This window comes from Microcaecilia unicolor, chromosome 7 (assembly GCF_901765095.1).
Source record: "Microcaecilia unicolor chromosome 7, aMicUni1.1, whole genome shotgun sequence".
Classification (NCBI taxonomy): domain Eukaryota; kingdom Metazoa; phylum Chordata; class Amphibia; order Gymnophiona; family Siphonopidae; genus Microcaecilia; species Microcaecilia unicolor.
Genome location: NC_044037.1, coordinates 96387399 through 96402730, shown reverse-complemented (window position 1 = coordinate 96402730; position 15332 = coordinate 96387399). Strand labels below are relative to the sequence as shown.

Sequence of the window (15332 nt, the reverse complement as noted above, 5' to 3'; positions counted from 1 at the left end):
CATGCAAATTTAAGCAGCGCAATTATCTCTGGTCATGGGGTAGAAGTGCAGGCGAATTGTACCGAGCATGTGCTCAGCACAATCCTCCCGCACTTGTTTGACAGGTCAGGGCTGTCAAAAGCCCAAACCTGTCAAACCCTCATGATCAACAGGGCTGGAGGTCCATGGGACCACCAGGCGTTGTCTACCCCTGCCCCGAGCAACAGGGGCTGGAGGTCTGGCGAACCTCCGGTCCCCCCGACGATCCCACCCCCCCAGGTTCAGGGAGGCCTGGAGATCTGGTGGGTCTCCAGCCCCCCAACCCCCCAGAAAATGTCAAGTGGCCTCCAGCCAAACCCTCTCCCACCCTCCCACCCAGCGAGCGATGGGGGGGGATGGAGGTCCACCCCAACTCCTCCCCCCCGGCGTTGTCCGACCGATCCCTGGTGGTCCAGCATGAGGATAAGTAGTAGTAGCAGCAGTAGTAGTAAGGACAACCCCCCTCCCGGCCCCCCTACCTTTAGTTGGAGGAGGGACACAGCCTGCCTCCCTCCTCTTCCTTCTGTTGACGCTGCCGCAAAATGGCGGCACCTAGCCCCGCCCATTGCATCCTGGGATGCGCTGGGCAGGGCTATAGACCATGTAAGGGCAGGGGCTGGGAGCTGCCATTTTGCAGTGGCGTCAACAGAAGGAAGAGGAGGGAGGCAGGCTGCGTCCCACCTCCAACTAAAGGTAGGGGGGCCAGGAGGGGGGTTGTCCTTACTACTACTACCACTACTACTTATCCTCACGCTGGACCACCAGGGATCGGTCGGACAATGCTGGGGGGGGGGGGAGTTGGGGTGGGCTGGAGGTCCACCGGACCTCCAGCCCCCCCCCATCGCTTGCTGAGTGGGAGGGTGGGAAAGGGTTTGGTCGGCGGCCACTTGACATTTTCTGGGGGTTTGGGGGGCTGGAGACCCACCGGATCTCCAGGCCTCCCTGAACCTGGGGGGGTGGGATCATCGGGGGGGACTGGAGGTCCACCGGACCTCCAGCCCCCTGTTGGCGTTTGCGTTGGGGGGGAACGGGGGCCTGCCAGCATGCAACTGCATGCTGGACAGGGCTCACCATTCCTCCCCAATGATTGGCAAACCCTAACGCCAGCTCGGAGCTGGTGTAGGGTTTGCCGCGGCCAGTGACCCAAATTTTGGTGCGCTGGCCACTGATCATTGGGGAGGAATACCTAATGCCCTGTTTAGCATGCATTTGCATGCTACTTGCGCAAAGAGCCCTCAAGTGCATTGTTTCACGGACTCGAGGGCGCTAATCATGAAGCGGTAGCAAATGCCGGCGCTAGTGTGGCGCTAACAGCCACTAGCACCGGCGTTTGCTTTTGATCATCTGGGCATGAGGGAGAGAAAGCTAAACAAATAAACTGAAACAACTCAAGGCAACAGCTTACCCCAGAGGGCACAGTGTTAGAGCAGGAGAAGCAAACCAGGTGGGGGAAGTGAGGCAATCAGGCTCATGCTGGGAATACACAGCACACACACACACCCAGAATCAGCAAGCAGGAGGAGAAAGGCTAATACTCCAAGGTGAATATAAGCACTCAAACACAGGCTGGCTTCAGCAAAGCAATCAACCCCAAAGCAATGATTGCAGGGAAGAGTCAGGTTTAAATGGATCAAGCTTCTGAAGTCTGCTGGCTCAGCCCCTGACAAGCCAATCAGGAGTGAGTTCCAAACCTTCCCCTGCCTATCTAGCAGAATTATAACACTTGTGACCTAGATTGGCCACTGTTGGAAAAAGAATGCTGGGCTTGATGGACCTTTGGTCTGTCCCAGTATGGCAATACTTATGTACTTAAACACCGAATCATAAAAGCTTAAAATATGTTAAACATAATCAATAAATAATACGTTAAAACTAAAATAAAGGTAAATCTATACATAAAACAGATACACTGATTTAAAACGCCAAAATTATATCTGTGTCGGCACTGCTGCGCGGCATCCGCTAGCGCAGTTTAGTAAACGGGGGACAATGTATTACATGTGTGGTCTTAATTTCACAAAGAAATTCCTAGGAATAGAGATTAGTAAACTCATAAATAAAAAAAGGATTTTAGGAAATATGAATATTTTAAAGATGTTAATTCTCTCCAGCCACGAGAAGCAGTCGGGATTTTGAGTGGAAAGATCTTTCAGTTGTAAGGAGTGCAATAGCGGTAGATAATTAAGATTACATAGATAATCTGTGCGATTTGAGACACTTATGCCTAGGTATCAAAAGTGGGAGGTCCCTTTTAGACCATAAGGTAACAAAAAACTGATTCAATCTAGAATGTGGGTTACAAAGCAGAATGACAGATTAATTGCAGTTAATAGCAAAACCAGACATAGAGCCAAATTCCGCTATAATGGAAAAAAATTAGGGATAGAATTTGGAAGGTCGCTCAGGTAAAGCAACGTGTCATCAGCATATAAGGAGATTTGTGCGTCTTGCCATTAATAGTGATACCCTGAATTAAGTTGATCGTATGAAAATAGCTAAAGGTCCTAACGCTAAAAGGAGTGGCGAAAATGTCCAAGTCACAAAACCTCGTTTAAAACAGTATTTTTGAAAAAAAAAGATAGACATTTTTCTTTATTGAAAATAACCTTTCCTATTCAGATTTTGGACGTTTTTTGCAAAACATCCAAAGTAGGACTTAGATGTCATATCAAAAATGCCCCTCCAAATGCCTTAGCAGAGGTAAAGGTGGTATGAACAGCCAAGAACCACCCACCTCCAGCCATTTAAAACAAAACATAATTAAAGTGCACATGTTTTAGCTAAATCTGCTATTGCCATCCAAATTTTTATCACGAGAAATATCTGCAGATCTATGTGAAAATAACCCAGATATGTTAGAAACAGCCTCTTCCAAGCCAGAAGATCTTACTTGCTCAGCTTCTCCAGCAACTAATGTTGTTGGGCCAAATTCCTCTCAGGGAGGCAGACATTTCCAACCCTTGCACTGTCCGCAAGCGTCGTTAGATGAGAGAGACACTTCTCCTGATCTGCTGCCTGCATGGAATCCGATTTCGATTTGGCATAAGTGCACAACTGTTGGCGACAGCAACGATGGCTCACCTCACGTCCTCACCACCTCCGACCAGGCTCCAGCTTTTCCCGCTCAGTGACTCCGGAAACAGGAAATGCATCAGAAGGCGGGACATTGAGCGGGAAGCTGGAGCCTGGAGGTGAGCCGTCGCGCTGCAACTATGTGTCGTCGTCATCGGGGGCGGGGCCGTCGCTGCCTGGGCTGGCTCGCTGGCATTGCTCAGTTAGTCGCCGGGGTCCAGGGACTCAGGAGCTGACGGTGGGCTCAGCGGGCCCAAGCCGGGGGTGGGCGCCGCGCCTGTGGTGGTGGGAGCAGAGCGGCTGAGCCGTGGGAATGGGGATCATCTCAGGCGACTAAGGCGAGTAGCGGCGGAGGGGAGGCACGAGTGAGGCGCGCCGCGCGGGGCCCCCTTAGGCGCGGGGCCCTATGCAGCCGCCTTGGTCGCCTCTGCCTAAGACCGGCCCTGCTTATAAGTCTTCCGACGTTTAGGAAAATTAGGAGATGAGGGTAATTTCTCCTTCCCGGTAACAATATCCACTCATAGCGCGTGTTCCTTTGTAGTATAAACAAACATACTATTTACGGCCCTGCCACTCAAAAGTTAAAGCAAAGGGAAACTTCCACTTGTATTTAATGCTTTTTCTCCTGAGTAGCTGGGTTAAAAGGTGGAAGTCTCTACGATGCTGTAACGTGAATTGAGACAAATCAGAAAAAATCTTGATATGACTGAGCCCTGAAAATTAATGGAGTCTTTGTTTTTTTTTTGAAATATTTTTATTAATGTATGGTGCCATTAACATTACAACTTGTACCATTTACAAGAACATAACACTTGCATGAAAACAACGTCTTCAAAAACATCTTGCCCCCCTCCCAGAAAAAACACAATGACCTCCATAACAATTTTATATTTATATCCCCTCCCATCCCACCCTCCCCTCCCCTCTTCTCCTCCCACCCCTTATCCTCCCCCCCTCCACCCCAATTGGATGTTTCTCCTATTACACGCTTACTCTAAGAACCTAGGAGTCTTTGTTTCTGATGCTCATAATTAGAGTCTGTTTATCTTGAAAATTATGAAAGCAAGCGCTGATCGGTCTAGATGATTTTCCATTTTTTGAAGAAAAGGACTGTATATTGTGAATTTGTTCAATCTTTATTGATGTATCCATAGAATTAGGAGCACAAAATGAATAAAGATCAGTATTAAATTGATAGATATATTCATTATCTTTCTTGGGAACCCCCAAAATGTGTATATTACAACGTCTTTGTCTGTTCTCCATGTCATCCTGCTTTTCTTTGATTTCTTTGTTGAGCGTTTTAAGGTTGCGTAATTTAGTTTGGAAAACTCAAACTGTATAAATCTGATCACCTACGTTTATTTCATTCTGTGTCACTCTCTCATCCAAAGACTTAAGTTCCACTTTGAGATCTTTAATAGGTGAAGTCACATCCATATGGAAAGATTTAATTTCTCCCAATAATTCTAGAAAATCTGCTTTGGTAATGGGAGAATTGTGAAGTAGGAGGATCCAGTGGTGAAGAATCTGTAGGAGCAGAGTCCACCAATTTTTGGCTATGAGAGAGCTTAGTAACAACAGCAGCATAAGAGGTCTTCTGAGCCATGGTGATAAATGATGACTGAAAAGAATGTAAACAGTATCTGTGTCTGCAAAAATAGTACAGTAGAAGAGACACACCTTATGGAGCAGTCACCACCATCAGATGTCAAATTGAGAAGTAGCCAGATCCTCAATATTCAGTCTTTACAGTTCACCAACATGTAAAATTACTGTCAAGAAGAGGGCATAGTTTTGTCTATAGCAAATATTTTAATGACAGGAACGACTATAGAAACAATTCTGTCAGCCAGTATTGAGAAGGGAAAACAAGTTATTGGTGGAGCTGATATAGAACACAGTCACTTGTTGTAACCAGGGGATATAATCAAACTAATATAAGACACTATCATTGTATAATTAAAGCCAGAGCATACAAGACAGATTTTAGCTGTTTCAGTTACTAGGAATAACAAAGTTGATTATATCAGTTCAAGAGAAAAATCTAAGCATAGCGTCAGAAGAAATTGTAAAAAGGCGATAATATTATGTGCTACATAAACCACTGCTTATAAGTACTGTGCTTTCTTGTAGATGCCTTGGTTAGGCTGGAAAGCTATTAAAGCCACCAGAATTGTAATTAGAGGCTTGCCAAATGTATGAAATTAAATGCTTTCAAGATAAGAAAACGTAGGTGTGCCACATAAACTACTGCAAATCAATGTTGTTTTTCTCAATAAACAACTCAGCTAGATGAAATGCTTTCAAGGCAGCAAAATGTAAATATCAGTTCCAAAGAAAGGGGTAGTGCTTCAGTATCAGGTACATGGAAGAAAACTGTGAGCTTTCAGAGTATCGTATATACTTCCTGTAGTGTACAATAGTGCAGAAAGTAGCTTCAACTCTCTAAGATCTCAAATAAATTATATGGATTATATAGCAACAGAAAGTAAGTCAAAGCTCACAGTAATTAGAAAGTTGAAAGCACAGCAATAGACAACCAACAGATTAAAAAGCAGCTAGCCCACAATATAGTGTCTGTAGCCGAAAAAAAATTGACCTGAAGTAACAATTAAGGCAGCAAAATTGAAGTAGCCAAAATCTAACTGTTGATAAAGAAATAGCTAGCACATATTATGGTATCTGCTGTAGTGAAAAATTGCCCTGAAATAACAATTAAGGCCTAAATTTAAAAATTTCACAGTGAAAATTTTACATGTTATAGAAAAGCTGTTACTGCAGAGTGTAGTGCCTCCAGCAATAAAAATTACCCTATAAAAATAATCAACTTTAAGAATTTAAATGTAATAATACTGCTCCAGTACAGTAAGTAGTAAAGCAAAGATGCTTAACAGTATAGTGTCAGTAACAATAAAAACTATCCTGAAAGAGCAATGCAGATAGAATGATAAGAAGAATTTAGTCTGCTCTAGTACAGTAAATGGTAAGATAAAGATGCACAGTAATATAATGGAGGTCTCAGGGAAGCCTCTAAAGTGTGGGAGTTTATCGCCCTTTCCAGCAAAAATTAACTAAGGAGAAAAAGATATTGGGGACTGTCCGTCTGTGGGTGAGACTATTGTCACAGCAAAAGATGTTGCAGAGGTTGAACTCAATTGATATCTTCTGAATCTTTTCAGCAGATAAAATCAGGAATCTAGTTCCTTTGTAGGGGCGTGCTCTGGTATCAGTTCACGTTGTGCGGTTTGGCAACTGGTCATTGTCAGGAAAAAAAAAGGCACAAATGGCCCACCTCAGGCAGCGCAAAGGAGGCCCCGTGTCTGCTGGCGAACCCACCATCCAAGGCCACAGAAGCATGAAGCTCCCTGGTCGATTGCAGCAGCAGAAGGAGATGTTTCAATGGTGGAACATGTGCGGTTTCAGCCCTGGGTAAGACCACTCTCACTTAAAGACCATTTCAACAAATTGAGAAAAGGATCCAGTTAAGTTTCTTTGAGCTCGTGCTGCGGTCGTAAAAATGCATATTCTCTGCAGAGACATATAGAGAGAAGTGTAGCTTCCTTCAAGGAGCTCAGTAATAGTAGTCGTTGTGGTCAAAAAGGGTACCAATTTCCTTTCGACAGTTTAGGCAGAGTCATATCAGTATATCGGGAGTACCTATACCAAGACTGCGCCCAACAGTATGGGACTTGGCAGGCTTAAACATTGCCACATGCAGAGGAGATCACAATTCTGAATACTTGCCAATCCTGGCACAGAAGAATAGAAACTTCACAGCAGCAAAACAAGCAATTTCTTCGAGGATGTAGTAAGTGATAAAATCACAAATATGTGCAATTTACTTTTAAAATATTCAGCTAAAAGAGCTGGAGGTGGGTAGAGAGTTCAGGCCGTGCAACCATCTTGTTTGGCATGCAAGCTCCACCCCCCTAGGCTATTACTTTGAAGGCTAGAATTTTCTTCTTTGGTACTAACTGGCAAGCAAACTGCAGGAGCAAGGGCGTAGCCACGGGTGGGCCTGGATGGGCCCAGGCCCACCCACTTTTGCTACAGGCCCGCCCCGCCCGCGACAGCCCCCTGCACTGACCTGAAGCACGTTCTCCCTCCAATCCAGCACCGGCGATCATAGCCAGCCTTCTACCACGTCCAGCAGGAAGTTGCAGAGTAGGTGGGATGCGCCTGAGAAGAAGCTCCGATGACGCGCGCTGGACGTGGTAGAAGGCTGGCTATGATCGCCGGTGCTGGATTGGAGAACGCGCTTCAGGTCAGTGCAGGGGGCTGTCGCGGGCGGGGCGGTCGCGGGTGGACACAAAATGTGGTGCTGGCGGCGGCGGGCGGGCGGTGGACGGTGGAGAGGAAAGAGGTCTGTGCCCACCCAGTCCACCTCCAGGCCCACCCAAAAATTAATCGCTGGCTACGCTACTGTGCAGGAGACTGCTCCTTGTCCAGCTCGCTCTGCTAGTCCTGATCCTGGGCTCCCTCCTACCCAGTTACTCCAAGGAATCACTCACATTGTTGCTTTTATGACAATTTAAAGGGGATTATTTGTTAGCTTATATTCTAAATGTGTGCTCTGAGGAAGGGCAATAGCAACATACTTATGCAATCACACTACTGTACACTGCTTTGAGTGAGTTCTTTCAAAAAGGCGGTAAATAAATCCTAATAAATAAAAGTACCCTGTTTCCAAAATTGTATATAGCAACTTAATAAGCAATCCTGCTAAAGTAAGCCCTCTTTCCCAGGCAACTCCCTTTTTATTGTATACCTTGCAATGCAGGCTCAAAGTCTTGTAGGTATTTTCGCCCTAATTCTAGAAAAGTCGCCAAAAATTGCACATGCAAATCTAGGTGCTCAGCCAATTTGCTCATGCAATTTAATTGGTAACGAGCCAGTTTGTGCTAATAATTGGCTTTTTAACAAGCAATTATTAGCACTAATTAGATTAATAGGTATTTACTCATGTAAATTAAGGCGCAGGATCAACGCCTAAATTCTACATGTGGCTCAAAAAAGGAGGTGCTGAAATAGAAGGGTCATGGGTGTTTTGGGATGGAGCATAGGGATGGTTTTGATTTACGTACATATGTGGAGCAAATGGCGGTGCCTAAATTTATGTGCAACCCCTATGCTTAAGCAGTATTCTATAAACTGTGCCTAATTCCCTCCCCCCTCCGGTTTATTAAGCCACGCTAGCGGCTGCTGTGTTCTAATGCTGACACAGCCCGTTCGGCAACCGCTAGCGTGGATTAGTAAACAGGAGGATTAAAGCGCAATTTATAGAATAGTGCTTTTTTCAGCGCCATATATATGATTTCCCCTTTTGTGACTGCACTGTGTGTACCAGGTGAGTTTCAAAAGGAAACTACATGAGGTGTTTTCCTTTGAAAATTACAGGTCCATTGAGAATCTAAAGTGTGTGCCTGAGGGCGCTCTATATGACAAGGGTAGGCCCGGCATTGAATTTTATGTGGCCCCTGAGACCATAGGAAATATATACAGAGTTTTGACAAATTTTAAATACTGTATTTTGCAAATATTTTCAGAAGTTTGTTACCATCATTTTTAGTTAAATTTTTATTTATTTATTTATAGCAGAAGGTCTATGGAGCTCTGTGCATGTCTGATTATGGCATTTATGTAATGTGCCGCCCCTTTAGGGATAGTACTAACATTTATGTGGGCTTCTGTATATAAAGGTTGCCCACCCCTGCTCTATGATGTTTTTATCTATGTTACCTTTGATCTCTCCAGACTGAATGATGCTGGCCTCACAGATGAGTGTGCTATGGATCTTTGCTATGTTCTCAGTGAAAAACAGATGCTGACTGAACTGTACCTGATTGGGAATTTCTTCACAGACAAATCAGTTCCCAGCATCACCTACCTCATTGAAAACTGCAAACGCCTGCGCATCATATCGTAAGTCCTTCTGTAACATTGAAATTTGAGGATCAGACTTGTGAAAACTCACCATTTCTGCTGTAATACACACTGATAATAAAATTCTCGTCAAACAGATCTCTATTCCCTCTCAGGAATATTTGGTACATTCCAGAAGTATCTGTATCATGACACAGTTCATTGAAGTAAATGCAGCCTAGAATTCTGATATGCACCAGACATCTAATTGCTGTAATGTTGCAGTCAAAACTTATAGGGCCCTGTTTACTAAGCCGCGCTATATGCACACTATCGCTTTTAGCACACGCTAACACTAGAGAGACCCACAGAAGTATATGGGTGTCTCGAGTGTTAGCGCAAACTAAAAACGATAGTGCACCCTTCAAGCTGAGCTCACAAGGCAACTATGCATTGGACCAGAGAATCTGGATGTTGATTCAGGCTAGATCACTCCGAGTTAGATCAATGTAATGTAAGTTGGCATTCTAGCCAAATCGACACATAGGAGTGGAAGATACCAGACACAAGCCCGAAGATGATCAATAAAAATGTTTATTTCCTCAACTTGACATGGAAGCTGCTGTCTTCTATTTTCTGTGGAAGGATCAGCTTTCCTATTTAATTCTAGCCAAGCCACCACCAGAGTGCTTATATATAAGGAGTTTTGTACTTAGGGGGAAATTCTATATGTGGTGCCAAAATAATTGGTGCTGAAAAAAGCACTATTCTATAAACCATGCTTAAAGTTAGTACTTATGCCAAAGGGTCGCACATAAATTTAGGCATGGCCATTTGCTCCAACGAAAATGTGGCACAAATGACCATGCCTAAATTTACGTACAGAGCCCCCTATTCTATAATTATGCGTGTAACTCAAAACCAGGCCCCCAAAATGCCCATGACCCTCCATTTCTGCGCTTCTTTTTGGGCTGCATGTAAAAGTTAGGCATGGCATGTATATGTCCATTAACTCTAATTAGTGCCAATAATTGCTTGTTAAAATGGCAATTATTGGTGCTAATTAGCTTGTTACTCAATTAAATTGCATGTGCAATTTGCGCACACAATTTTTAGCGCTTTTTATAGAATTAGGGGGTTAAAGCTTATTGTGCACACAAAATTGCATGCAATATGCTAACTCCTTAGCATGCACCTCAAACCCTACAACAGCCCATTAGAGTGCACACTAAAAATAGCATGTATAAGGCTGGTCACATGGGGGCCCTTTTACGAAGGTGCGCAGGTGCTAGCGTGTGTGAAAATGGCACTAGCGCCCGGCTACCGCGTGCCCTGGACGATAATTCAATTTTTGTCACACGCCCAAAACACGTGGTAGAAAATATTTTCTATTTTGTATCACGTGGCGCTTACCTGGTGGTAATCAGCAATTGATGAACATTGGACGCTTACCACCCGGTTAGCGTGTGAGACTTTACTGCTAAGTCAGTGGGTGGCAGTAAGGTCTCAGGCTGAAAATGGACGCACACTGGTTTTCATTTTGCCTCACGTCCTTTTTTCCAGGCGTTCTGAGGAAATGGACCAGCGCATGTCCAAAATACTTGCCTACACCAGCGCAGGCCACTTTTAGGTGTGCCTTAGTAGAAGGGCCCTTTGATGTGTTGAGCCGAGGAGCTGCTTTTCCTCTAAGCTGTAGGGCTTTCTCCGTGAACTCAGCACTATCAGTCAAGATTCTTAATCGGATCGCCTAAACCGACATGTAAGCGACTGTAGTGAAGTTTTATAGACAGGTATCTTTGTAAAAGTGTGGTGGATATGGATGACAAAGCCAAAAATGGACAAGGACAGGAGAAGGTCCTCTGCCCCTGGAGACCCCAAGATGGTGGACACTATGGAGGGCGACACCTTGGCAGATGAAATTCAATGTGGACAACTGCAAAGTGATGCACACTGGAAAAAATAATCCAAATCATAGTTACCTGATGTTAGATTTCACCTTAGGAGTCAGCACCCCAAAAAAAAGATCTAGGTGTCATCATGGGCAATATGCTGAAATCTTCCACCCAGTATGTAGTGGCAGCCAAAAAAGCAAACAAAATGCTAGGAATTATTAAGAAAGTGATAGAAAATAAGACAAATGCCTTTGTATCGCTCCATGGACCAGTGAGGCAAAACGGAAAAATATCCAAATTGAAATTAAGGGACTTGTGTTTAACTCTAGATATCCCTATGAGGAAAGGCTAAAGCGGATAGGGCTCTTCAGCTTGGAGAAAAAGCGCCTGGCCATTTAAATGGCTAACTGCAGATTTTCAGCGGCACTGCTGGATAGCACTGCTAAATATGTGTGGTTAGCACCAGAGCCAAAACTGGTTAATTTGAGGGTAGTCCAGGGATGGAGTTGGCACTTATACGGTTAAATGCCGATATTCCGTGCTGGACCTCGTGAATAGGACCACATAAAGCACAGTCCTATCTTTATTCAGTTCATCTTATGTGGTTACGTGCTGAGCGTTTCACTTAACTGCACATGTGTTAGCTGGCTGCCTATGCCTGGATATTCACTGCCGGTGCCCAGACATAGCCTGGTACTTAATCTGTAGGGATAAAGCTGGCAGCAGCCACAAAAATGCTGACCACCACCCCTATTTTGCTAGAGTCTGGACTTGAATAGGGTGTCGAGTGGAAAAAGAAATTAGTTAGTGCAACAGTAGGTTCAAGAATGTTTGTTTCCAAAGCTCTTCTGAGAAAGATAACCATGAAAATAGAACAATTTCTCCTTTTGGAGGTTAATACTAATCTTCAAAGCTAGTTTCCTCCAAACTTGTTATATTTATGATTATTTCTATAGTTGTATAAAGACACTGCAGAACAACTTAGCACTACTAAAAGATGCATTTTTTTCGCTTTCATTCTCAGGAGTGCTCACTCACTTCTCTCTGTTTCTCCCCTTTCCTTTCTCTTATTTCTTTTATGTTTTCTAGGTTGTACAACAGCCAATTGACTTCAGATGGAATTAACAAGCTCATTTGCCTGGAGAGGAGGATTAGAAAATCTGGGCGTCGTTTGATTATAATTGTGTGACAAAATTTCTGTTGTGTGCAAACAGTGCATTTAGTAATACTGAGGCTAATTTTCAAAGGACTTTTGTGGGGCAAAAATCATTTTACCTATGTAAATCAGCTGTCAGAAAATTTCCCACCCTTTATGCAACTAAATATGAAGTAACGGATAGAATTTTAGTGACAGTCAGAAAAGGAGTTCTTCGGACCATATTTAGATCAGGAGAGGAAGTGCATGTATGTGGAATGCATTTTCAAATCTACTTATGTACATTTCAAGCAAAATTCTACCTATACAAAATGCAGGCGCAAGTGACCAGGCATATTTTGAATTCATACAAATAATATGCCCAAATTATATAACTTTTAACCACAGGTAATGTGCTATATTCTATAACACTTCAACATTGCTATAATGAAACAGATCCCAGTGGTAACTCGTTTCCCATAGGAGCTCAGTCCAGTGGCTTACCAGCTTTGTCTTTGGTCTTTGTATTTAATCTTATATCTTACTCATATTTATTTTCTAACTTTTAAACTGCTTATTTAAAAATAATTATCCTGACAGAAGGACTCACTACCAACATGATTCTTGTTTCGCCATCTAAGCTGCAGCAGGGAATGGTCTTCTTACTCTATCCCCCCCCCCCCCCAAATATATAATAAACATTCAACAACTTGCTCAAACTCTGAAAAAAATTAGCTTAAATTACTTCAAATGATTAACCACATTACTTGACTTCCATTCATCTTCTGTTTTCAAAATGGTGCCTGTTCTAAAGAAAGCTGAAATTGAAATAAATAAATAAATAAATGATAAATCATCACATGACCTACTTCTGCCAATCAGCAATGACTAAATTAAGACCTGTGAGGGCCATTATATTCAAGATGAAAATCAATTTCTGTTCTTTATAATTCAATAAAGACTCTGAATATAATTAGGGAGTAGTGTTGGGCATATTATTTGTATAGTTGTGTGGCCCCGGCTAAGAATATACTGTGGACTTTTCAACTGATATTTTGAATCTATGGCAGTATTAAAAAAAAAAAAAAAAAAGAGTACATAGTATACTTTTGCCCTGTCTGGAGGTATAAAATAAGAGTAGTCTTTCTCCCAATGTGAACAGTTTGAAAATGCACCCCCCCCCCTTCCTATTAAATAGCTTAGATGAAAGGAAGACTACTACTACTTATCATTTTTAGCGCTACTAGATGTACACAGCACTGTACACTGGACATGAAGAAACAGTCCCTGCTTGACAGAGCTTACAATCTAATTAGGACAGGCAAACAGGACAAATAAGGGATTAGGGAATTACTAAGGTGGGAATGATAAAACATGGGTACTGAACAAGTGAATAGGGGATTGGAATTAAAAGCAGCATCAAAAAAAATTCCCCAAGAATGAGGGAAGGAGATGAAGATTCAAGAAAGAAGGAAAGCCAGGTGTCAAAGTCAATGAGAAAGGAAGAAAGGGATTTATCAGGGAGTTGATAAATGACTGCTTCTCAGAGAAGCAGAAGATTGACTAGACGGATGGAGTAGATTTAGAAGGAAGAAAAGCAGTGAGACTGAGGTGGAAGAAGAGGTTGAAATCTACAGAAGGGTGAAAGTAGTAGCCTGACACTACCTCTGCAGCCAACCGAGCGAGGAGTATGGTAGAAAAGGTAACCTCCATGACAGGTCCGCAGCTGAAGCAGAGTCTTCAGGGCAAAGCTAAGTCTTAGGGCAAGCAGATGGAGAGTATGAGAGATAAAGAGGTCATGGATGTTGGAAAGTTTGTTGCAGACTGTGCGGGAATTCCATAGAACATATGAAAAAGGCAGGGAAGAAGTGGGGAGGAGAGGGACAGAAATTAGATTGGAGACATCACGGTGTGACGTGCAAGAATAGGATGAGAGCTGATGTAGAGGACCAGGTCTGGGATTCATATCCCCAGCGGAGAGTGGGAGAAGAAACAAGAGAGTACAGAGAAGAGTAGGAGAGGCATGACGACAGTGATGAAGGCGAGATGCACTCAGATAGAATGGAGATGGTTGAATGGAAGGAAGGAAATGTTGAAAGGAGTGTCAAAGCAAATGCAAGGCACAGATTAAGAAGGCCAAGAGGGAGTACGAAAAAAAGATAGCATTAGAGGCAAAAAAACATAGTAAAAATTTTTTTCGGTATATTAAAAGCAGGAAGCCGGCAAAAGAATCGGTTGGGCCGCTGGATGACCGAGGGGTAAAAGGGGCGATCAAGGAAGACAAAGACGTAGCGGAGAGACTGAATGAATTCTTTGCTTCGGTCTTCACCGAGGAAGATTTGGGTGGGATACCGGTGTCGGAAATGGTATTTCAAGCGGACGAGTCGGAGAAACTTACTGACTTCACGGTAAACCTGGAGGACGTAATGGGGCAGTTCGGCAAACTGAAGAGTAGCAAATCTCCTGGACCGGATGGTATTCATCCTAGAGTACTGATAGAACTGAAAAATGAGCTTGTGGAGCTACTGCTAGTGATATGCAACTTATCCTTAAAATCGAGCGTGGTACCGGAAGATTGGAGGGTGGCCAATGTAACGCCCATTTTAAAAAAAAGGCTCCAGGGGAGATCCGGGAAATTATAGACCGGTGAGTCTGACGTCGGTGCCGGGGAAAATGGTAGAGGTTATTATTAAAAACAAAATTACAGAGCACATCCGAGGACATGGATTACTGAGACCAAGTCAGCACGGCTTTTGTGTGGGGAAATCTTGCCTGACCAATTTACTTCAATTCTTTGAAGGAGTGAACAAACATGTGGACAAAGGGGAGTCGGTTGATATTTTGTATCTGGATTTTCAAAAGGCGTTTGACAAGGTACCTCATGAAAGGCTACAGAGGAAATTGGAGGGTCATGGGATAGGAGGAAATGTCCTATTGTGGATTAAAAACTGGTTGAAGGATAGGAAACAGAGAGTGGGGTTAAATGGGCAGTATTCACAATGGAGAAGGGTAGTTAGTGGGGTTCCTCAGGGGTCCGTGCTAGGACCGCTGCTTTTTAATATATTTATAAATGATTTAGAGATGGGAGTAACTAGCGAGGTAATTAAATTTGCTGATGATACAAAGTTATTCAAAGTCATTAAATCGCGACAGGATTGTGAAAAATTACAAGAGGACCTTACGAGACTGGGCGGCTAAATGGCAGATGATGTTTAATGTGAGCAAGTGCAAGGTGATGCATGTGGGAAAAAAGAACCCGAATTATAGCTACGTCATGCAAGGTTCCACGTTAGGAGTTACGGACCAAGAAAGGGATCTCGGTGTCGTCGTCGATAACACACTGAAACCTT

General features: G+C 43.4%; 1 protein-coding gene across 2 annotated transcripts in view; it reads left to right on the top strand.

Moving 5' to 3' along the window:
* Positions 1 to 13043, top strand: part of LOC115474052 (NACHT, LRR and PYD domains-containing protein 3-like) — a 66591-nt gene extending 53548 nt beyond the window's left edge. For both annotated transcript variants that reach the window (XM_030209350.1, XM_030209349.1), the window contains 2 exons: positions 8848 to 9015; positions 11937 to 13043. In XM_030209350.1, coding sequence (XP_030065210.1) covers positions 8848 to 9015; positions 11937 to 12036 — 268 coding nt within the window. In that variant the 3' untranslated portion in view covers positions 12037 to 13043. The remainder of the gene's footprint in view (positions 1 to 8847; positions 9016 to 11936) is intronic.
* Positions 13044 to 15332: the final 2289 nt, after the last annotated feature.